Source organism: Styela clava, chromosome 3 (assembly GCF_964204865.1).
Source record: "Styela clava chromosome 3, kaStyClav1.hap1.2, whole genome shotgun sequence".
NCBI lineage: Eukaryota > Metazoa > Chordata > Ascidiacea > Stolidobranchia > Styelidae > Styela > Styela clava.
This window is the reverse complement of record NC_135252.1, coordinates 14,884,610-14,906,881: the sequence shown is the minus strand read 5'-3', so window position 1 is coordinate 14,906,881 and position 22,272 is coordinate 14,884,610. Positions and strand designations below refer to the sequence as shown.

General features: G+C 33.8%; 3 protein-coding genes across 4 annotated transcripts; 2 read left to right on the top strand and 1 right to left on the bottom strand.

Annotated features, from left to right (window-relative positions):
* Window positions 1-743: 743 nt before the first annotated feature.
* LOC120342375 (ATP-dependent DNA helicase DDX11-like) lies at window positions 744-13,877 on the top strand. Its single transcript, XM_039411184.2, has 20 exons — window positions 744-1,397; window positions 1,801-1,904; window positions 2,242-2,466; window positions 2,986-3,061; window positions 3,405-3,526; window positions 4,102-4,186; window positions 4,417-4,566; window positions 4,979-5,144; window positions 5,537-5,696; window positions 6,198-6,357; window positions 6,436-6,578; window positions 8,121-8,259; window positions 8,846-9,087; window positions 9,456-9,674; window positions 10,544-10,693; window positions 11,131-11,230; window positions 11,317-11,471; window positions 11,885-11,979; window positions 13,504-13,639; window positions 13,739-13,877. The coding sequence occupies exons 1-20, from the start codon at window positions 1,277-1,279 to the stop codon at window positions 13,769-13,771; spliced, it is 2,781 nt and encodes a 926-aa protein (XP_039267118.2). The 5' UTR covers window positions 744-1,276; the 3' UTR covers window positions 13,772-13,877.
* Window positions 13,707-17,294, bottom strand: LOC120342378 (cilia- and flagella-associated protein 410-like). The gene is made up of 9 exons (XM_039411187.2): window positions 16,771-17,294; window positions 16,561-16,579; window positions 16,177-16,223; window positions 15,778-15,903; window positions 15,473-15,579; window positions 15,194-15,361; window positions 15,036-15,129; window positions 14,349-14,589; window positions 13,707-14,207 (listed from the first exon to the last, which is right to left on the bottom strand). Exons 1-9 carry the CDS (start codon window positions 16,848-16,850, stop codon window positions 14,145-14,147), a joined length of 945 nt encoding a protein of 314 aa, XP_039267121.2. The 5' UTR covers window positions 16,851-17,294; the 3' UTR covers window positions 13,707-14,144.
* A 569-nt stretch (window positions 17,295-17,863) lies between these two features.
* On the top strand, window positions 17,864-21,703 carry LOC120342376 (uncharacterized). Of its 2 annotated transcripts, XM_078110667.1 has the most exons (9): window positions 17,864-17,990; window positions 18,577-18,682; window positions 19,008-19,148; window positions 19,223-19,331; window positions 19,455-19,582; window positions 19,739-19,828; window positions 20,063-20,147; window positions 20,429-20,613; window positions 21,042-21,703. In XM_078110667.1, the coding sequence occupies exons 2-9, from the start codon at window positions 18,593-18,595 to the stop codon at window positions 21,453-21,455; spliced, it is 1,242 nt and encodes a 413-aa protein (XP_077966793.1). In that variant the 5' UTR covers window positions 17,864-17,990; window positions 18,577-18,592; the 3' UTR covers window positions 21,456-21,703. The 2 variants fall into 2 exon arrangements, with proteins under 2 accessions (XP_077966793.1, XP_039267119.2); XM_039411185.2 differs by lacking the exon at window positions 17,864-17,990 and having other exon boundaries at window positions 18,525-18,682.
* The last annotated feature ends 569 nt before the right edge of the window (window positions 21,704-22,272 follow it).

Below are 22,272 nucleotides of genomic sequence, written 5' to 3'. Positions count from 1 at the left end.
CATTGTAACTACAATACTTTAATAAAGCGTCAGTCGCCTAACCTTTAAATAGCATTTCACCATAACTTTAATACTGTCAAAAAGCGTCAGTCATTTAAATTTGACTTAATACTGGTAATATTCGATTTCACTGAAGGTATAAGTTTGGGTTACAACGCGAGACTAACTGTATTTAGTCCTGCTCTGTTATGCTGACGATTTGTAGGCGTATAATAAGGCAAGGATGCTGTAGCCAACTGATAGTGGTCAACATTCAACGCTGGAATAGATATGCATTCTTCTTTCGAAAAGAGAGCTCATCTGATTCACACCTACTTCTTGCCAGTGTGGGTCAGATCAACGTTTCTAGTATAATAATAGCCTATTATTAATAGGTATAAGTATATTTTGATTTTCTCGCAAAAAATCATACACAAAACACAAACAATGAACACACGGAAGATTGGGAATATCGGGGAAACTGGCAAACCCTTTATAAAGGTTTAATACATGGAAATATGCATGCGCCAGATTACCCACGCCAGTTTTAGTATTCATTGAACGTCAGCAATCATTTGAGGATTTCATGACAGATGCGCGTAGTGATGTTATATCTAAGCCCATGTATCTGGGTCGAATTATTAGTTAACTCTTTCAATAGACAACCAAGCTTGTTCGTCTGACGGTAGACTGGTTCGCCATGAGGAATTGAATATGTGTGAGGAAGGATAAGCGAAACGTAGGTATTGAATATCCCAGACCCATGAATATTTATGTTAATCAGTCTTCGAATACACATTACTATATTGATATGTTAGTCATCGCGTTATTTTAAGTTTGTTTTTGTTATAAGTAAGACATAAGTAACACACAACGGGAATGAATCTAATCTCAAACGTCTCCAACTGCTGGGAAAGTTGTTCGGTTACATCAATCTGTGATAACGACATTTGGTCATTTCAGCTATAATTTGATGACTGAACGAGATATTAATTCAATGTAACCATTATCATGTTTTAGTAAGTAATAATAATTACTCGCATACATTTGATATCACAGTCATGGTTTTAAAAAAAAAACATTTTTTTCTTTTCTTGGAGAGAGTCTTAAAATACGCCACCATGTGCTGAGCTAAAGAATTGAGTGGCGGGAACTTTAAGGATTCGGTGATTCCCTTGAATGCTGGAAAGTACCTTTCCGCTCGTTCTCCTTGTCCGTGAATTCGACTGAACTCCGAGGTTGCTTCTTGATTGCATTCTTATTGAAACCGTGCACTGATATTTGATTTCAACTTGTGATGGAAGCTCCTAAGAATTTTCCGTTCCCATTCGTTCCTTACGGAATACAAACAGATTTTATGAGGAATCTTTATGAGGCAATTGAAGATGAGAAAATTGGTATTTTCGAAAGTCCCACTGGTAAGTCTGTAAGCAGGCAATATTTGTGATGATAATCCACTATAGTGATTGACTAAATAGAATATTTCTGTTTCTTTATTTTAATTTTCCCTCTGACGTTTGCTATATGTCCGTATGTCGAAGGGTTAACATACAAACATATGTTCCTTCTCGAAGTCATATCGCAAAACAACATGGTCCAGTCAGTGGGCTACTAGCAGATGCAGAGATGAACAATAGAATTGCAGTTTAGTCTTTGAGAGATTCGATAATCTATCTTCTGTGTCGAGACAATCAAAAGAACTTCTAATTTTGCGGTATTTCTGTATTGTATTTACTCACCAAAATTTCAATGAGTTGCGAAAAATCATCCATGCCACACACAGGAATAAAAATAAAATATGAACATAGGAATATTTTTCAGGAACTGGGAAATCAATGAGCATCATTTGTGGAGCTTTAAAATGGCTCCAGGATAATGACAAACGAATTCGAGGAATCCTTGAAGAGGGAACTGCAGTAACAGAAGTTCGTATTTCAGTATTCAATGTTTTCGTATAGTAAAATAAATTTTAGCAGATCAACAAATGGAATAGATAAAACAAACTATTTCCTACTTTGCAAAATATGAATTGATTTTAATAATGGTCAATTCATCTCTTTATTTAATTCAGTAATTGCTTAGGTCTTGATAAATAGGTAGATGATCCATTTCATTCAATTTTTCGTTTCATTTTGTGACCATACAATATTTCACTTGGAAATAATCAAAGTAAAATAAAAAATAAGGAATATGGCATTGTTATGATTGCAGAATCCTTTATTTCCATCACTATTTTTCCATATATGTCCTTATATTCCTCAGACAAATGATGATGTTCCAACAAAAGCAACTGACGTTTCTGAAGAACCCGATTGGATCACAGAATTTGTTCAAAAACAAGAGCAAAAAAATGAAGAAAAAGAAATGAGAGATGTTGCTAAGAAATTACAATCAAGGGACAAAAAGATGAAAAGAATTCTAGACGGAATACAGCGAGATTCTTTTGATGAACCAAGCAAGAAAAAGATGAAATATGTGAAAGGAATGGTAAGTTATGGAATGAAAATTTGCAAAAGTGTACATACAAAAAATGTTCTCATAAGCGAAATATCACCCAATGAAAAGTACAGAAGTTGCTCTATTGCCAGTAACTTGTAATGGAAACCTTCGATATCGATCGGTATAACTTATGCAAATCTGTAACGGAGTAGTCCGAAGTTTGGAATTTCTAAAATATCACATGAAATTAAGAGCAAAGGTATGGATTGTATGATTCTGCTGCAACCTTACAAGTTAATGCATAAACACTAAAGTAATGTTCTTTTTCTTGAAATTTTCTTTTCTAGAAGTTTCATAATTTGGTTCTGCTCTGGACAGATAAATTGGAAATTCATTGATCTTAAGAGATCTGAGAAGCAATGGTGTCTTTAGTTTCCCGCTAAGCTCAATATTTTTATACTGTACGATAGGTATAATAAAATATACTAATAATGGCATTTGAAATGATATATTAATTGCTGGGTCATTTTGATTCGATACAACTGTACTTGATCCAAATATATATAGCTGAAGCAAGATGAAACTCTACAACTCATGGAAGAAGCAAAAAGGGAACTTGAAAACCGTGACAAGAATCAAACTGGTAATATGTTTGAGGTTTCTCTATTTTTCACTTCGTAATCTATCAAATATTATAGAATATAAAACAATACATCTACATTTAAAATTATTCCACCGAAAAGCCAGAGACATTTTAAACTAATGTTTCATAGTAAGCAATACCTGAAACATTTCAAAATTCATTCTATGCAAATCATTTACATTTTTGTGGTAATATAATTATAATAGCATAATTGTGAAATGTAACTAAGAAATATAAAGTGAGTCGAGTTCTTTATAACAACTTACTCGACAATACTCATTACTATATTTTTCTGTACAAAATATAGCTGGTCCTTTTCAACTTTCCAACATAAATATTTTAGGCGCTGGTGACAATGACAGTGTGGGCAATGACACAGAAATTGTATTAGATGAATATTACAGCGATGATGAGAATGAAAAAAAAATTGATGATGGAGAAGATGAAGACAGTTGTGTTCAAAAAGTAAATAATATATTTTAAGGGAAAAATAGATTTGAATTTTTATATCAGTGTCTAGTTGACTGCAACTATATTGAAATAAGATGCAAATTGTAGTATTTATGTTTGTTATTTAACCCAGAAAATAAAATAGCATTGCTGAAAATGATTCTTCTCCTACTCAGCTGTTAATCCTGTTTGCTACATTCTTCTCTTTGCCTATTTTGAAACTCTTCATTTTTTTTCTTTTGTTTTCTCAATATCTAATGGATCATGTGCAACTCGCAATCTGACTTTTTTACAGTTTAAATAGTTTATATTATGTGTATAAATATGTATTACTGAATAAGTCAAGAATGTTAGTATTGCTACATGCAAATACAAAGTATAATATTCTTCCCTAAAACTATTAAATTTCTTCATTGGGAGGAATTTTTCTTTGGTTGAGATACCGTGTCGTAGTGGAATAGCAACTAGTAATGACATTCTATCAAAATGAGTCAAAATTACTAGCATTGTTACACATTAGGGTATCTTGACTTATTGACAATAGTAATTTGTTAGACTGTTGACACATACACTTCATTTTGTCATTCCAGATCTATTATTGCAGCAGAACACATTCACAGCTTACACAATTTATTCGTGAAGTACAGAAATCTCCTTATAGTCAGACGTCGAATGGTAAGAATATGTATAATATGTTCAATAGTTAATTTATCCAGCAAGTTTATTATTTGTATCTTTTAGGACTTGCGATCACTCGTAATGTAACATTTGATTGAAGAATTCACGAAAAAAATTACAATTTAATCTCTACTCACTCATACATAACATCTTTTGGTACGAGGTGTATTATCCATTTCTCCTATGCCTTGTTTCCTGGTATTAATCAAAGAAGGGTTTTATATCAGATGATTCCAACTTCTTTGTTACTGTTGTTCCTCTTGCTTCTCGTCAATCTCTTTGTATCAATGAGTCTGTGCGAAGATTATCTTCTGTACAACAAATGAATGAAAGATGTCTCGATATGCAGAAAAATGTTACTAAGGAAAAAGATGAGGGTAAATAAAGTAGTTTTCAAACTCATGTTATCTTCAACTTAACTGATTAGTAATTTACATCTATGTATTTTTTTATATATCCATATTTAGTTGGGAACCTTTTATGGTTCACATTACATGAAAAATTACTAAACCAAATGTGAGAAAACTCGTTCATTGTTTAGATTTAGGATGCAATAAATTAAGCTCAATCTAATTCGAGGGAAAAAACTATAGTGCATTATACTATTTTTTTTTGAAATTTTGAGGCAGTCATTATCCATGCTTCTTATTCCGCATCTCCAAAATGGTACACATGCAGAAAAATACATAACAACACATGGGTTTTTCAGATTACACTGTGGAGTGTACTGTTTGAGTTCTTTCTAATATTCAATTTGATTCTTTGCTTCTATTACCTTTTAAAATTCAGACAAAGAAAATGAAAACAAGAAGAAGAAATCTAAAAGCACATGTCCATTCAAAACAACATCCAATGTAAATGATCTCAGTGATAAAATTCTTGGGAAAGTACAAGATATTGAGGAGATTGTAAAATCTGGCAAGGAAATTACAGCTTGTCCATACTATGCTACTAGGTAGGAAAAATAAAAACAATTCAGTAAAAAGTAGTGTTATTGAATAATATGTTCGTCTGTTTACAAGCTGTCTGTTTTCTTATAGTGATATCAGACCCTGGTAAAAGTTTTCTATCTGGATTAATAGAGATGGTTTATTTATTATTTTTTTAATATTGTCAATTTGTGGGATATCATTTTAATTGTTTATCCAGAATTGTACTAGAGTTTTTTTTAACAGTAAACACTGTTTAAAAATTATCATGCAGTGATTACCTTTCATTAACAATTGAGATATACAAATTCTGATAAAAATTTGATTGAAAAGATTGGACTCCATTGGAGATATATCTAATCTGACTTTCCAAAAATCTTTCATTTTAAATCTCTTTTTTACCAAACTGTTTTTTTAGACAGGCTATTCCTTTAGCACAATTGATTGTTGTTCCATATCAAACATTGCTTCATGAATCTACAAGGAAAGCATCAGGAATCAAATTGAAGGATTCTGTCATTATTGTTGATGAAGCACACAATTTAGTTGATACAATCAGCAACATCCATAGTATTGAGGTTAGAGTTGTGAAGATTTAAATTTTTTAGTTTTTATGTGTTTTTATGGAGCATGAACTGTTATTCGATTTGGTTGGTCTTAGTTGCATTAAGTAGTTTTATAGATATGGTTTCTGTTCATACAATATGTAATAATTAGGATTTGCATATTGATTTTGGAGGTGAGGGAAGTCGATTTGATGGCGTAATCATATGGCAAACCACGGCCTCTCGTCCGGTTACCAGTCCATGTCAGGTGGGAGAATGGTTAGCCGGTTATTTGTTTGGATAGACTTATGTCCAAAATAACCCAGAATATTTAATGGTTACTGCTGTATGTTCCAACTTATAGTGATACCTAAGGTAAAAAAAGATAAACGTTAATGAAGCTTCACGGAAAGTCAATTTAGTTATTGTTATATGGATCACATATTATAAATGTCTTGGGTTTATTCAATTTTTTTTATGAAATGTATATTTCTGATTTTGGAAGCTCCTAAATGAGTTGTATTCAAATTTCAGGTAACTTGTGCTCAAGTTCTACGTGCTCATAGCCAACTAACCCAATATTCACAAAAGTTCAGTAAGCGACTCAAAGCAAAAAACTTGATGTATGTTAAACAAATTTTGTTTATACTGAGGAAACTTATGTCTGTTATGGGGATTTCACAGTCTGCAACAGGCGAGTAATATTATATTTAGAGTTAATGTTTTTTAGTAAGGCATAAACATAAATGAACAAAATTTTTTTCTGACCCAGGTATATTGGATGACCATAAATCCATAAGAGGAAATGAGAATACATCTTCGGGAATTCAAAGAAAGGGACAAATACAAACAACTTTGATGACAATTCATAATTTTTTGTTTAAAGCTAGCTTGGATAATATTAATCTTTATAATGTATGTTGGAGCAAAAGTGCTCTGATTGGAATCTGATTGAAAATTGGTGGCTTTTACAATCTGTCTTGTGGATTTTGATTTGGAGATTTGTATGGCTTCATTTCGGCGGTGTTGTGCATCATGATAATCATTAAAAAAACGCTCTCAACCTCATGTCTGATTAACTTGCGTGGGTCCACAGATTTGAATCCCATGTGGGGTTATTTATGAGAAAGGATTGCTAGACTCCTCGTCGCTTAGGGTGGTTCACGTAACCGCTGGTAGGTTACGGCTTCCTCCACCATCAAGTCCATGCATCTGAAAACAAGTTACTGGCTTACTAATAGGGATGGGCCAGAATTCGGATCCGGACTCGGATTCGAGTGGAATCCACCCATTTTTCGGATTCGATTTCGAGTCCATGTCGTTTTTACCGAGTCTATAATCAATCCTGCTTTTACTAATTTACGCCAATTTTTGTACTTTTTACTCATTAGATCTCAGTACATACCCCAACTCATGGGTGGGCAAACTACGGCCCGCGGGCCAAATCCGGCTCGTTGGGTAATTCAATCTGACCCGCCTGATGCTGCCACAACCAAACTAAAACCAAATACACGTGGGTATTAGTGCAATATCGATTCCTGTATAAATGAAACATGATCTGGATCAACCCAGGGGGAAATTAATCAATACCTCTTTTGAATCGAGTTTATTACGTGCAATCTTTTCCCTAAAAAGGGTGCCATGTAAAACATGGAGAATTTTAGAATTTTTACATGCACTACTAAATTGCAAGCAGATGTACAACATTGTATTGATGAGTGGCATCTACCATCTGCGCACGCGACATAGTAAGAAGTATATGGAATTATTTAGAAGCATTGTAGTCAAAACCTTTTTATTTTTCATATTGGCATGTAAGAATTTTGAAATAGCTGCTTAGAATTAACGGTGGAATGAGCTACAACGTATGTTTGTGAGCGCACGTGGCTGTAGCATGGCAAAAAACGTGTTTTTCTACTTTTCCATTATGACATCACAGACTCGGCAGATTCGATTCGAGTCCTTGATCTATTACTCGGATTTGTCGAATATCTGTAATGCCGGACTCGTCCCATTCCTACTAACTAATCCCATCCCCGACATGGACTGTTAACCGGAGAGGCTGTGGTTTGCCATATGATTGAGCCTTTCTTCTCCCCCAGGATAAATATACAAACCCTATCCCATTCAATTCGAAACTTCTGGCAATGCAACAGATTTTTTGCAAAATTAAACAGTTGCGAATAAGTTCATATATCTGAAGCTAATGACTGGTTAACTATTCTCATACCCGATATGAACTGGTAACTGGATGAGATGTCGTGGTTTGCCATATGATTAGGTTATTAGTTTTCTTCTCCCTCAGAATAAATATGAAAATTCTTAGTTTACTGATTTGAATACCAGAACTATATTAGAACATATATACTAAAACTAGAAAATTTGTACTCTGTCACATTATTAGCTCAAAATCTTCCCTATCTGTGCCGTATAAGTATTTGTATTATATTTTACCAGGTTTTGCGATATTGTGAAAGAAGCATGATATCTCGAAAGTTGAATGGGTTTGTTGAAAAATATGAAAATTCTGGATCAGTTTTGAAACAAGGAAGTTCTTCTTTAACAAAATTCCTGTCAAATGCTAAAAAAGTACAAGGTAAATTTGTAGTCAACAATCTGTCATAAAACATACGTTAGATCAAAGTCTCCATAGTTGTCAATATTATAGTAAGAGTGTATGAAGAACCACTGGCCCATTAGTCACAAAGTGACACGTTTTTTTTTTCGGTGATCTGCCAAGTCGAGTATTATTGCAAAAAACTTTGCATCTCATCTTTCCTCGTATACAATAATCTAAAATTTAGAACTTTCGAATGACTTCGTATTTCCAATTCGGAAATAGAAATGATAGACCAATAGTGGCTTGGAAAGCAAAATTTATATAAATTAATGCTTACATAAATCTGAAATAAAAATGGAGATGGCTAATGCGACTAAAACTCGAGTAGAAATTCTAAAGTGGGAGTGGTCTTGAAGATTTACTGTAGCGTTATTAATACCACCCAGTTTTCATATTCATGAGAATCCATGTTTTCACACACAAATCTCTCAAAATAGAGTACCAAAAAAGTAACAACTAGGTCAAAGTTTTATTCAACGTTAGTTCAATCTATCATATTTCCCTAGATATTGGGTAGGAAAATTTAATACCAGCAACGAAAGCAGCGAATGTATATTTTCAGGCACAGAGCAGAACACAACAGATATTAACTCGGATTCTATGCAACCAGCGATGAGATCTCCACTTATGCATATTGAAAATTTTCTTTCATCTCTTACTTCTATGAATGCCGATGGTAGGATTGCATTAACGACATTAAAACATCAAAATGGCCAAACATTAAACCAATCAGATGTTAAGGAAATCGCTTCAATTAAGTTCCTTTTACTCAATCCAGCAGCACATTTTAAAGATGTTGTAAATGTAAGTTTAAATTTAAGATGTTATTCACATGCTGTTGAAGAGTTTTCATTACTCAGTTGAAAAAGTATATTATGCTGTAATTATTGAGCAAATTTTAGCATTGGAATGTTTTTTCACACTTAATTACTACATATCAATGAATTTGGGTGCAAAACGGCAAGCATTGTTGTATTATCTTAGGGTTGGCCTGGGACTAAGAGAAAATCTGTTTTAACCCTAGTGGCCCATTCTAAGCTCCATATACCTGCTTGGCTTATAAACAGAACGATTGTATGCATTGGCCATCTGTTGGGGTGCCATAGAATTACAAGAAGCATTTACCGTAAATAGTAATTTTCTCAGCTCTGTATACTGCTGTATGTTTTTAGGAATGCCGTTCTTTGATAGTTGCCGGTGGGACAATGCAACCATCGTCTAGTTTTGTCAACCAGTTACTTGCACCTCTCGGTGTGCCAAGCACCAAAATATTTGAGTTTTCATGTGGACATGTTATTGATAAAGATCAGCTTCTACCTCTTGTTGTTTGTTCCGGCACATCTGGAACACAATTTGAATTTACATTTGAAAAAAGAATGAATTTTAAACTGGTAAGATGAGTTTAAGATATACTTTTTTCGTTTCAGTTCAATTCTGGATACTCTTAGTATGATAGTGATTGCAATTTTTTGATAAATATTGTGTATTCTGCAAATTAGAATACTATTTTCTCTTGTGAAATATTTGCACAAATAAAATCATCATAATTTTTAACTGAAAATGAATGAATGAAATTAACTCAGAGCATGACTCTGCCTCGTAATAATTCAATTCAATATTATAAAATATTTGATTTTTTTTCTTGTTTTGTTCGCCATCATATTCCACAGGCATTGGAATATCTCTTTTAAAAAAATTTCAGTTGAGCGACGATATGAAGTCACTAAAAAAAAATGATGAGACAGAAATATGTCGCGACAAACTAATGCTATTAGAGGCAAGATCAATATAGATTTCCTATGATGTACAACAGCCACATGTGGCCCGTGTCACATTCGGAGAGTAATCAAAAAATCGCATTTTGTGTTGTTTCGTCATAAAATTAATCAGAAAAATCTTTTGATATATTGTCATCACTAATGTCACTGAATTAAATAGTGTTATGGCTAGCTGGGGAAACTAGCGAAGTTGAATGATGTGCTTGGAAGTCTAAATTGTTATCTGGCTTACTAACTTTTTTGTCGGGAATATATATGCTAACAATATAGTCATCATAGAAAACTAAAAATTGAATGCGGATTCTATTAGCCTAGAATGACTATGCCTGATAACTATGTGATTGCACAATAAAAGTGTAAATATGCAGAGCCGACAACCTTGGACCACCCTGATGTACAACATTGACTGAGTATACATAGATAAGTATTTTGACTCTTCCTCTATCCATGTCTGGCGAATTCCAATATATTTTTGTCTGTAGATTGATGAACTTGGAAGAACTCTGTGTAATCTATGTAATGTCGTACCGGGTGGAATTGTTTGCTTCTTTCCATCATATGATTATGAAAAGATTGTTCATACTAGATGGAATGAGACAGAAATCTTAAAAAGAATTTCTTTAAAGAAAAAGGTTTGGTGTTTGTTATGCCAATATATGTTTATTACTGTTATTCACAAAGAGATGTATTTGAGGATATACATATAAAGTTTGCTTTATACTCACTGAAACAAGGTACTCACTGAAAAATAAATGAGACTGATATCTGAGCGAAGTTACCGGTGACCAGAGGAAGTGCTGCGAGCTACTGAGTTGAAAATACGATGGGAGCAAGCTGTGTTAGTTTAGCATTTTGTATATATTGTGAATTGCACAGGAATATTGAATTACTGTTGTCTTGAGATGACTGACCACATGATCAACAGTAGCTAGCACTGAAATTAGTTTTTGTTAGGCAATTTGCTCCAGTGACAACATGTCAATGAAATCTGTGCCTTGTTACACTGGTCAATTTCTAGAAATAGCATTCATTCACAGAATCAGATTAATAATATCTTCATGTATTGTAGATATTTCGTGAACCAAAGAAAACAAGTCAAGTTGATCAAATATTGAATGAATATTCAACATGTATAATGAGAACAAAATCTGGGAACGATAAGATTACAGGTAACCTTTTAATTTTTAATCATAGATAGAATACATGCACCTCTTCCTGATTTATATTCTGAGTCAATAATCTGTGTTGATACTAGGTTCTCTGCTACTCAGTGTTGTTGGGGGGAAAATGAGTGAAGGAATTAATTTTTCTGATGACCTGGGAAGATGTGTTGTTATGGTTGGATTACCATATCCTAACTTGTATTCAGCAGAATTGAAAGAAAAGATGGCATACTTGGATGCAAATATGGTTATTTAATATCTTGAAAATTTTCTTTTCTCTAAAAGCTTAGTGTTTGGATCTCATATGCATAGCTAAAACGCTTCTAGTAAATATAATTTTAGTTAGTTTAATCATTATTTAGACGGCATTCATCGTCGATGAAAGTGCATAGGTATTTGATTTCTTATTCATGGTCAACCTGAACAAACCGTTCTGAATTTTCATGATTGTATTTAGAACTCTGGCTTGTCTGAATTGTTACAATGCATATATGTGAGATCTTCGATAAGGTTTTGGCCCATCCAGACTAGCTACTACCATTCTTTCTGGTGACTACTTGCTGAATTCCTATCCACTAATTTATTTCTTTGATAGTATTGACCTAGAGTCGCAGCTCTTTAGTGTGTTTATTTCAAACTCACAAATATTTATCATTTCAGCCTAGAGTTGGAACAAAGTCAGCTGGACAGTCGTATTATGAGAATTTGTGTATGAAAGCTGTTAATCAATCCATTGGAAGAGCCATTCGCCATAGGTACAACTTTAGTATCAGTCACTCTTTATGTATCATTTGGATTAGGGGTCACCAAACTACGGCCAGCGGGCCCGATCAGATTTTCAGTCTTGATTGTAACTAGTACTTCGTTTTTGCGATTTTGAATGCTATTCGTTAGTTTTGGGTTGTGTTTGGAAAATATAAGTATGGATCAAATAAGTCAATCATCATTTGCCTCCTTAAGAGTTGTAGTATTAATAGTAGTAATGAAAAATAAGTCTAGAAATAGCAGTGACAAAAAGACTAAAATTATCTACTGGTGTGAAACGTTTTCCGCGAATGATGCACTCGTATACTTGTGGCGCGTGCTTTCGACGAAACTGTTTTTGAAATGAACGTCGAATGTGCATGTTGCGCTAACAGTACTGTGATCGCGTAATGCTGCAATTTCACAAGTCACACTCACTTTTGTACTGCCTAAATGCGGATATTTATGTGGGTATGTTACAAACAATATGAAGTTCATCCGATTTAAATAAAAACTGCGCCAGTGATGTGATAGATCTGAGTGAAAATAAGAAGACAAGTTTATAAAAAACGGTCTAGAAACAACGAAGATATTGGAATTTTAGTACTGCCCGACATGCCAATTTTTTTCATAAGGATTGTATTACTTTTTGGATGATAACTGTGATAAATATGGAAAAAGACCACATATCAATCTCTAATCTTTTGATCTGCGTCACATCTATGGATTATTGAGACTATTTCAGGATTTTATTGTCGCAAATAAACGCTGAACTTCATAAAAGTACCAGATAATAGTTGTTTATTTTATCTAAATTATGTTAAAATTTCATGGAATTCCAAGGTACCGCAGGCAGTCCATGGTCGTTTACATGAGCGGTATTCCAACGCGGCGTAACGGTACATAGCAGACATGATGTGTACATATTTTTGGCCCGAAAAAGTGGATTTTTTAACATTCCTAATTCATGACAGCAATGTTTGCAAACAGCCAAACTCAGGATAGTTGAATAGATATAGAAATTTTGTATATTTGTTTTACTAGGATGTTCTCGATCTATTAAACCTTCATAAAGAATTTTCCAGTTTCTTCTGTGTGTTCATTGTTTATGTTTTGTGTACGATTTTTTTGCGGGAAAATCAAAATATACTTATTATACTTATATATTCTGCGATAGAGATAGAATTTAATATTCAAGTCTTCAAAAAAGATAAATTTTATTGTTGGATGAATTGAATTCCAAACTTTTGTGAATTTATTGTATTGCATTGACAAAAATATTTGTCCGGCCGTTTCAACACAGTTTGAGTCATACCCGGCCGCGGTCACCCTGATTTGGATCAAAGCACTACTGTGCATGATTATATTGGCATGATAAAATTTATAATCAAGATTTATCTTCTTATGTTGAAACAAGGCGTTAAAACAAGGCAATATAGGGTTCTGCCAAAGCTTCCTCTTTCACAAAAAGGAATATATCCACACCTAGAGAATCTTTAATGCAGACAGTATAGCACTGAAAACTTTTGTTTTAGAAATGACCATGCCTGCATTGTACTTGCCGATCATCGTTATGCAAAAATGAACATCAAATCCGAACTACCATCATGGATTTCTGACAAACTACAAGTTGCTGACAGATTTGGAATTGCATTCGGTGCTGTTCGAAAGGTATATTTCCAGCAATTTATGTATACTGCATTCATACAACCCTTTTATTACAATCAATCGAAGTCTCTCGTGATGATGAAAGTGTTTATTCTTTTGCAGTTTTTCATGGACAAGAAGACTGCAAGCAGATGAAATGATAGCGCAATTGATAAGAATGCTAAAAAGTATCGTAATCACAAATTACATTCCATTTTCAACATTCAACAGTACATCCCCCAATTTAAAATAGATATGCTTATTTATCATGATAGCTATGTTGTGTTCAATAACAGTTCCAGTCTACACCAATTATATTTACAGAGCAGATATTAAGTGACTACTGCATTTCGAAAGCAGCAAGTATCGTAGGAACGCAAATATTTTTGCACAGTGAGACAGACGGAACAATATAAAAATATATATGAATACACCTATAAGCTACAGTGAGGTTGTCATGATCTCCTTGCCTGCCTGAACAAGCAGTTTTTCCAATATAGAGCATGTCCGTAGATCGCAATTGATTATTTCAATCTGCAAGCATGGTTTCATGTGATGTATTCACCCCTTGTGTCATATCTTCATGGTTTTCCTGAACAAAAAAATTGACTTTTGGTGTTGTCCCATACAACTACTTTAAAATCATGTTGATTAGAGAGCTGTTTCAACTTCTTTTGCCCAGCAAGGGCACAGAATTCTAGACTATCATAGTCAATAAAAAAGCCTTCATTACCTCATGACTCATATTTTCTTCTCTGTGAATACTGTGCAATCTGTCTTGGATAGCATCTTGCAATGTTCGTAAGCTTTCTTCATCCAGTTCTTTTACCAATGACAATGTGGCAGAGAGAATGTTGATACTAGCTGTACTCTGTCCTAATGTTTCTCTTTGTGTATTTCGAGCTGTTGATTTACTTGTAACAATCTCTTGTTGTTGTGGTAATGGTCTCAATCCCAACTGTTTTCTCAGTTCACTGTCATTAATTAAGCGTTCATTCAAGTAGTCAGTATATGTTATCGGCTGTGTATCAAGTTTTTTCGACTAGGAAATATTTATCAACTTTCTAATATCCAAAAAAGATTTTTCACACGAACTAAATCTCGTATAATTTAATTAATAACCGGCAAAAACAAAATTTTGTTACAACTTTTGTGGGTGGGTTGGACTTTAAATTGTGTTGGCATCCTAGGTTCAAACCGGAAAATTTCGGTCATGCAAAAATTGTAGCTCATTGAATGTCATAGTATATTATGAGTGACTGCTTTTACTGGACTTGTTTAGAGTAAAAGGCATGAATATCTTCAACCAGCATCTCATCCTATGTTCCACCTCAACTATCATAGCGCATTACTATTTGATACAATACTCCTATTACGCTCTGGTATGGAAAGCAGACTAAGTTTTCCTTATTATACTAACTTTGTTTCATCCACTGGACAGTGATTATTTTCTTTGTTGTAGCCGGAATACTGATTTTCAGATGGTGAAAGTCTAGATTCTTCTGATTCTTTTTCTAAAAACATGTCATGGCGAGAACTGTTTGTAACATTAGATTCTCTTGCATAACAATAACTTACCTTGTTTATCAGATTCTGTATTTTCTTGATTGTCAATATTATTTACGAGGTAACAATTTACAGGAATAGCTTTATCTTTTGATTCATTTGTTTCTTCTGGGATGCTTTCTGGTTCCGTCAATTCATCACCTTCCTTTTTTGCTTTTTCTACCTCTTCAGCAGTGACAACTGCAAAGAAAAGTGACTGGATTTAAATTCTAGAACTGGTAAGCAGACAGGGGTTGTTTTTAACTGTATATAAAAATCAACCTCTGACAAGAATTAATAATGTGTCCTCACCTACATTGTCCAGCTTAGCAAGCATTGGCAGCACTTTTAAAACTGTTAGTCTGTATTTTGTATTACTGATGTCATCACAAAATGGGTTGTCCGAAAGCCAAAGAATCCTAAAAAAAAAGGCTAACTTAAGGTAAGCTTAGTACTATATATATTCATACATGGATCCTCTTTGTGCCCAATAAGTAAATAAAACATACAATTATCATTATTGTTTCTTTTAACATATTCTATTACATATATAATCCTATTTATTAGTATATGTATAATTGAGAAGGTTACATACAACTAATATTCAATAAAGATACCTTAATTCTGTTAGCTCTTTCAAATGGAGAACTTCATTCAAATTCTTTAAATTATTTTTCCTTAAATAGAGTTCTTTCAAATTGCAGCAATGCGATAAAGCTTGAAGGCTTTCAATGTTGTTTGCACTAAAAATAAAAAAAAGAATTTCAATCCACTATAAGATACTTAAATTGTTACACATTAATAACAGGAAATTTTTAAAAGTAAATAATTGAGATAAGTTTGTAACCATGCTTGAAAATAAGCGCCAACTTCCAATGAAATGGAAATCATGAGATCCAATGAATCCATCAAAATGAATCAATCCAATGAAATTTTTCGGATTGTAAAATATCTGCAGAAAAAATAAATACCGGTATGCGATATAAGCACAAAAATTTACGAGAAATGTAACTAACCTGGCGTTTATCACTTCAATGTTGTGCATTTTTCGAACAATTGTAATCTACAAAACATTAATAATGAGACAGTATAGCTATAAACTCCAATATAAAAAGACACTCAAGGTTCCATATGGATAGAAGTAAATAAAGCAAAGCATGCTTGGAAAAGTCAGTTTAGACGAGTTCAGTAAAATCTACAAAATTCTTCAAGAATCGATAACATCTAACAATTTTATGTATAATTCCACTAAGTAACTCTCACTATAAAAGATTCCGAAGATAATTCAAGTCAAATGGAACTAATCAAGACTATTTTACACTGGTATAAATGTGAAATATTTCGAGAGTGATAATAATGATTTATTTTATACACCTTACTAGGTATCATAAAATACTTACATCTGAAAGAGCACTGCCCCTGAAAAAGATAACATCAATTTAGCTATAAATCACTTTTGATTTGTGCAATGAGTTAAAACTTGTTTTTATTAGTACTGGTACAGTAGTATCTAAGGCTATAGAAATTTGAAACATTGCTATTCTATCCAGTATATTCAGCATCCAGTTTACAAAATTAATGAATGACTAGGGGCCTATACAGATTCTTACCAACAGTTTAGGTTCTTTACAGCACCCAAGCTTTTAGATCTTGCTCGTGCCAGCACTAGCTTTTCTGTGAGTTTTACCATATCTTTGTCATAAAGTAATCTTCTTATTAAAAAGATTGTGAAGCAACCTTGTTATTGATTGTATTTCTTCCAATTTTCCTCAGGTATTTTGGAAAAAAAATATTCTGATATTGGTGATACCGGTAGGCCTATTTATCAAAGTTAGTAATGAACTGAATAAAAAACAATAAAAAGTTGCCTATTTATTATACCAAATCCCGGTATCGTTAACTCCACCAGATCATAGGCTACTAGCGGCACCGGGTTCACCGGGAATTATGATTCCACAATGTGGATTACGGTACCCGGTACCGGTATGCAATAAATAAAAAACATAAAATAATAAATGAATAACAATGACCAAGTATACATAAATAACAAAACATTTCATTACAGTCAATTGATTGTATTTTCCATAGTTGAAATTAGTCACAGGTCACTATACAAGGCTACATCGCCGACCAGCGTACCTTGGTCCTTGGCTGCCTGGCTACTGGTAAATATAAATACAAAATCCCCAATGTTTGACTTGACCTTTGACACCGCGCCCTGTATTTTTTTTATGCAAACAGTGGTTGGGACTGGGTTTAAAATTTTTGCTAGTTTTTAAGCGCCAACTTCCAAAAACACTATTATAATAAGCACCAACAACTTTGCAAATATAGGATCAATTTTTCTGTGGTCGGAACTCGGAAAGCATCCTGAAGGTATATTTCCACACGGAGGCACTATTGAGCAAATGTACGCGTGTGGTTATTGTGGGTCCAGAGGAACTGCCATCGTTCAGCGAGCTTCGCCTTGCGCACTGAAGACGTGTAGCCTATTTCAATTAGTTTTGAACGCTTGGATTAGATCCATTACGGTTGTCCTGAAGCTAAGCTTTATGTAATTGCCATAGTATGCATAGACATATAAATTATGGGACCGTACAAGTACGGCGTCGGTAATTAGTTACCATACCAAACCCTTTTTTAGCTCACTCTGGTACCGTACCTTACCTCTGGTACCGTACTCTGGATATTGCATTTGGCTACTGTCAGACTGTGTGGTAAATTCAAATTTCAGATTGTCTGCATTTCTAGTAGTCTGAGTAGTGGTACCGTAACTTTTGTCAGTAAGCAACCGTCATCTTATTCAACGACTGAACGAGGAAATACCAAGGTACCGTACGCTGGTCGGCGATGTGACTAATTAACAGATTAAAGTTTCATTCAAATCAATTTCTTTTAACTTCCCCACCATCTTACGGTACCGGTACTTCTGTGTGGTGGTGTAGCCCACCGTGCTGAGCGTTAGGAAAACGCTCGCCACCGCACCTCTGAATTTTCTGCGTGGGTTAGCAGGTTCGAATCCCACGCAGGGATGGTTAAGTGCGAAAGGATTGCTGGATTCCTCGCCGCCGTAGAGTGGTTTATGTAACCGCAGGTCGGTTACGGCTTCCTTCATCAAGTCCATGCTTTCGAAAACAAATAGATTAACTAACTAATTCCATACCCGACATGAAATGGTAACCGGATGAGAGGCAGTGGTTCGCCATATGGCAGTGTGGTTAAGTGGTCTTATCAGCTTTCCTCTCCCCAGGATAAATATTTAAATCCTGTCGTAGTTATTAATAACCTAACCTTTGACTTAATGCAGTAACGCATGGCTGTGTGTATAAATGTGAAGATTTCACCAAACATTATTTTATTCTAATTCAATATCATAGAATTTCTTGATGTCTTCAGTTCAATAATTTATATGCTAGACCTGTAATCTGTAAAATGGGGAAGAAAACTCAAAGAACGCCAGAAGAACTCACACTTGAAAAAAAGAGAAATGAAGAATTCAAAGACAAGATTCGGGCAAGAAGAGTAAGTAACAACGCTTATAATATGATCATCATGACTGTGTGTGTAGAAGGTGATTTATACATGTAAAATGGGTTTTGAACATCCAATTCGAAATAAATCATGGATTAAACTTATGAATATGTTTAGATTAAATTAAAATAATGTGGTTAACTATTTAATTGTTGCCTCAATGAACTCATCAATCAAATCAAAATCACAGCAATAATTGGAGTCTCATTGTGTTGACAACTTATCTTCACAATGTTGACAACCATATTTCCATCAAAATTCAGGTCTGTTACACTCTAATACAATATTAATATCATTAACAATTTTCTCTTTGAAGGAAAAATTAGAAGCAAAAGGGAATCAACGGGGAGTTGTTCTTCTCAGTCATATTCCACTTGGGTTTTATGAACCACAAATGTATGAATATTTTTCTCAATTTGGAAGAGTTACAAGGTTAAAATTGATTCGGAGCAAAAAGGTTGGTCGTCAACTATTTTGTATATTTATTTTCATCTGTTCCAGGAAGTTATTTTTTATCACTGTTTGTTTCAGACTGGGAAGTCAAGACAGTTTGCTTTCATTGAATTTCAATTTGAAGAAGTTGCAAAAATTGCAGCTAAAACAATGAATAACTATTTAATGTTCCAAAAAATATTAAAATGTAAGTATACTTTATAGTATTATCAATTTTGCATTATCTTTAGTACCGGTATATCTCTATTTCACTGATTTTGGTAACCATGCTTAAAATTGTGTGAAAATCATATTTTGGTAAAAATTGCAGGCAGACTTATTCCTTTGGAAGAAGTGAAACCAAACACATTCAGTAACTGGAGGCTTATTAAGCGTGTACCTCAAAGTAGAACAAAAGATATCAAGAGACACAATCAAGATGTAACTGATCCTGAAAAGGTTTGATCAAACTTAATAGTCATCTTTGCCAAAATAAAATGCATGGTATTAAATTGCAGAAAACTGCTTCGAGATTTGCAATGAATTGGACTTTGACAGGTCCACATTGATTTTTAGTTTCGTTGACATTGTAATTCCTCACTGTTTTTTTTACAGATCCAGTTAAAATTAAAAAGGCTACGAAAAAGAAGAGGACTATTAAACAAAAAGCTTCGTGAGATGGATATAGACTATGATGTTATGAATGTAGGACAACAATGCCATTTTTATGATACTTGCTAAAATACCTTGTCCTCAAACTACAATCAGATTTCTTTTACTCAGCTTGTATTTGTGTATTGTAGTTCCGTATTGTGGATAACTTTTTAAAATTATAGATTTCTTCAACATGGTTTATATTACATCAGATCATGTAATGGTAAAGGTCTTATTTTCATTATCAATAGATATTATTTCAACTTGTTTGTATTTTATCTACAGATTAAAGTAAACGACTCATTTGTTTCCCCTGAAAGAACCCGTGCTTCTCCTGAAGAATTAGCAGATGTTTATGAGCCTATTCCAGGTACCATATATATTAAAATGATTGTATGCTGAGTGTTTTGTCTATTATTATAGTTAAAGCAAGGATACTCTAGCTTTGTAGGGTATAAATTGAGAAGGCATACGCTCAACTCAACGCTTCATCCATTACCTACAGAGCTGCTTCTTTATCATGTCGGCTCAAACTGCTTCAATGCTAGCGTCAACTGGCATTTAACAACATATTTCCTCATCTAAATATTAATATCCCAATTTCATATTTTCGAAACTTGCAGTAAAAATGATTTTTTTTCCAAAATTCAGATTCCATTGGAATGGAGTATCGGTATTCTGATGGTGAAGATTTTGATGGCAAACGCTCAAATACAAAGAAATTGGGAACTAATATAAAAAAGAAGGAAGAATCAAATGATAATAAAACTAGTGATACATCACTGGAGAATGGACCTAAAGTGCAGTCTACTGATACAAAAAGTTCAATGACCAAAGTATGCTGATTAACTTGAGTTGTTAATATTGTGCAGAATCATGGTTTCATAGGTCAAAAAGTATCGATTTATAAATATGTACATTATCAGTTTTGGCTTTTTTCAATATCTGAATATCTTATTTAGCTTTCAGGTTTCAAATGAGGATAATGATAATTGAAATTCTATAGTTGAACAAGATACGACTTGTATGTCATAGGTCAATGGGACAACTTCATCGTCTATTCTACAGCCTCTAGTCAACAGTCCATGTCTGATATGGGAATGAATAGTTACTTGAAAGTCACTGTAGACCCAATTATCTCGATGTTGCAAGTTACATGATGCTCATTAAGCATTGGCTGATATTATAATCAATCATGTTTACTTATTCGTGTATGATTTATGATAACATACCATTCTAGTTTCCTCATGAATTTTTACTTTAGGATGATGAGGAATTTGGTGTTATGGTTGTTGACCTGGAAGATCCAGAAGTGACTTTCAAAAGTCCTCCAACGAAGTCAAATATAAAACTAAAGTCTGTTGGTGTTTCTAGTACAAGTAAAAGAAAGCGAACGGAGCTTGCTAATGAAGATAATTCAGTTATTGAAACATCGAAGGAATCTGTAGATAACACGCCACTTTCTGCAAAGCAGAAAAGATTGTTGAAAATTGAAGAACTGAAAAATGCTTTAAATTCAAAAGAGGATGGCGATGACTCTCTAAAAAGTGAGAAATCTGGGAAAAAAATCATGAAGTCTGTTGAGACACCAACACGCCAGATTAGGAAAAAGTTACCAAGAAGTGCAAAAAAGCCTAAAATCAAAACAGGTGCTAATTCCTTAAATAAAACCATGTAATTCCTTTACTGTTATGGTAATCCTTTTTTGCTTTCAATGGTCACTGACTTGAGAATGGAAACAAACGTTTGGAATCATAGGTGATACCTGAGAATAATGCTAATGCACCCTAATGGCTAATATGAATAAATTGGCCCAATATAAATTGGTTGATAGTATGTTTTTGTGCGAGTTCAATAGGCGTCTGGTCAAAATTAGAGATTTTGAGCAAATTTGTATGGTGGTCATTAAATATAGATAAATGCTTATTGTTGTGTTTGAGAAATTAAGTTGGCAGCACTGCCACTCCACAGGCAGGAATGACACAACAGTTTTTGGACTGTAGTTCGCATCGGTGGCAGTCGAGTTCTGCAATTAAACGAAAGGTGATTGGGACCTGTTAGCCTTCATTCAAGATATACTGTGTAGATATACCCTCAATACCTCCCGTGTTACTGAAATTACACCCCCGCTGGGAATTCTGCAGCATGTTTGGGTAAAAACGAGGAGAAATTTCTCTGCTATCGCCACAAATATTTTATGGCTATTCCCAGGACTTCCCCCATTTTGTATATGTTTTAACAAACCTTTCTAAATCTTCGTCTTTGCTTCTGGAAACTTAACACCTTTGATCACCTTTTGAAATTGCAGGAATGTTCTGATTCTTTGAATGAGTGTCCTGCCATTACTCACATCTATAATTTTCTAAAAATCATCAGTTCCGGAGTTACACAGGTTGCAATTCTTAATCATGTAGTAATTTTCATTAACATTCATAAAATCTTATTTGCCACTTAGTCCGATATAATGCAGACACATAACCACGCTTTGCATACGC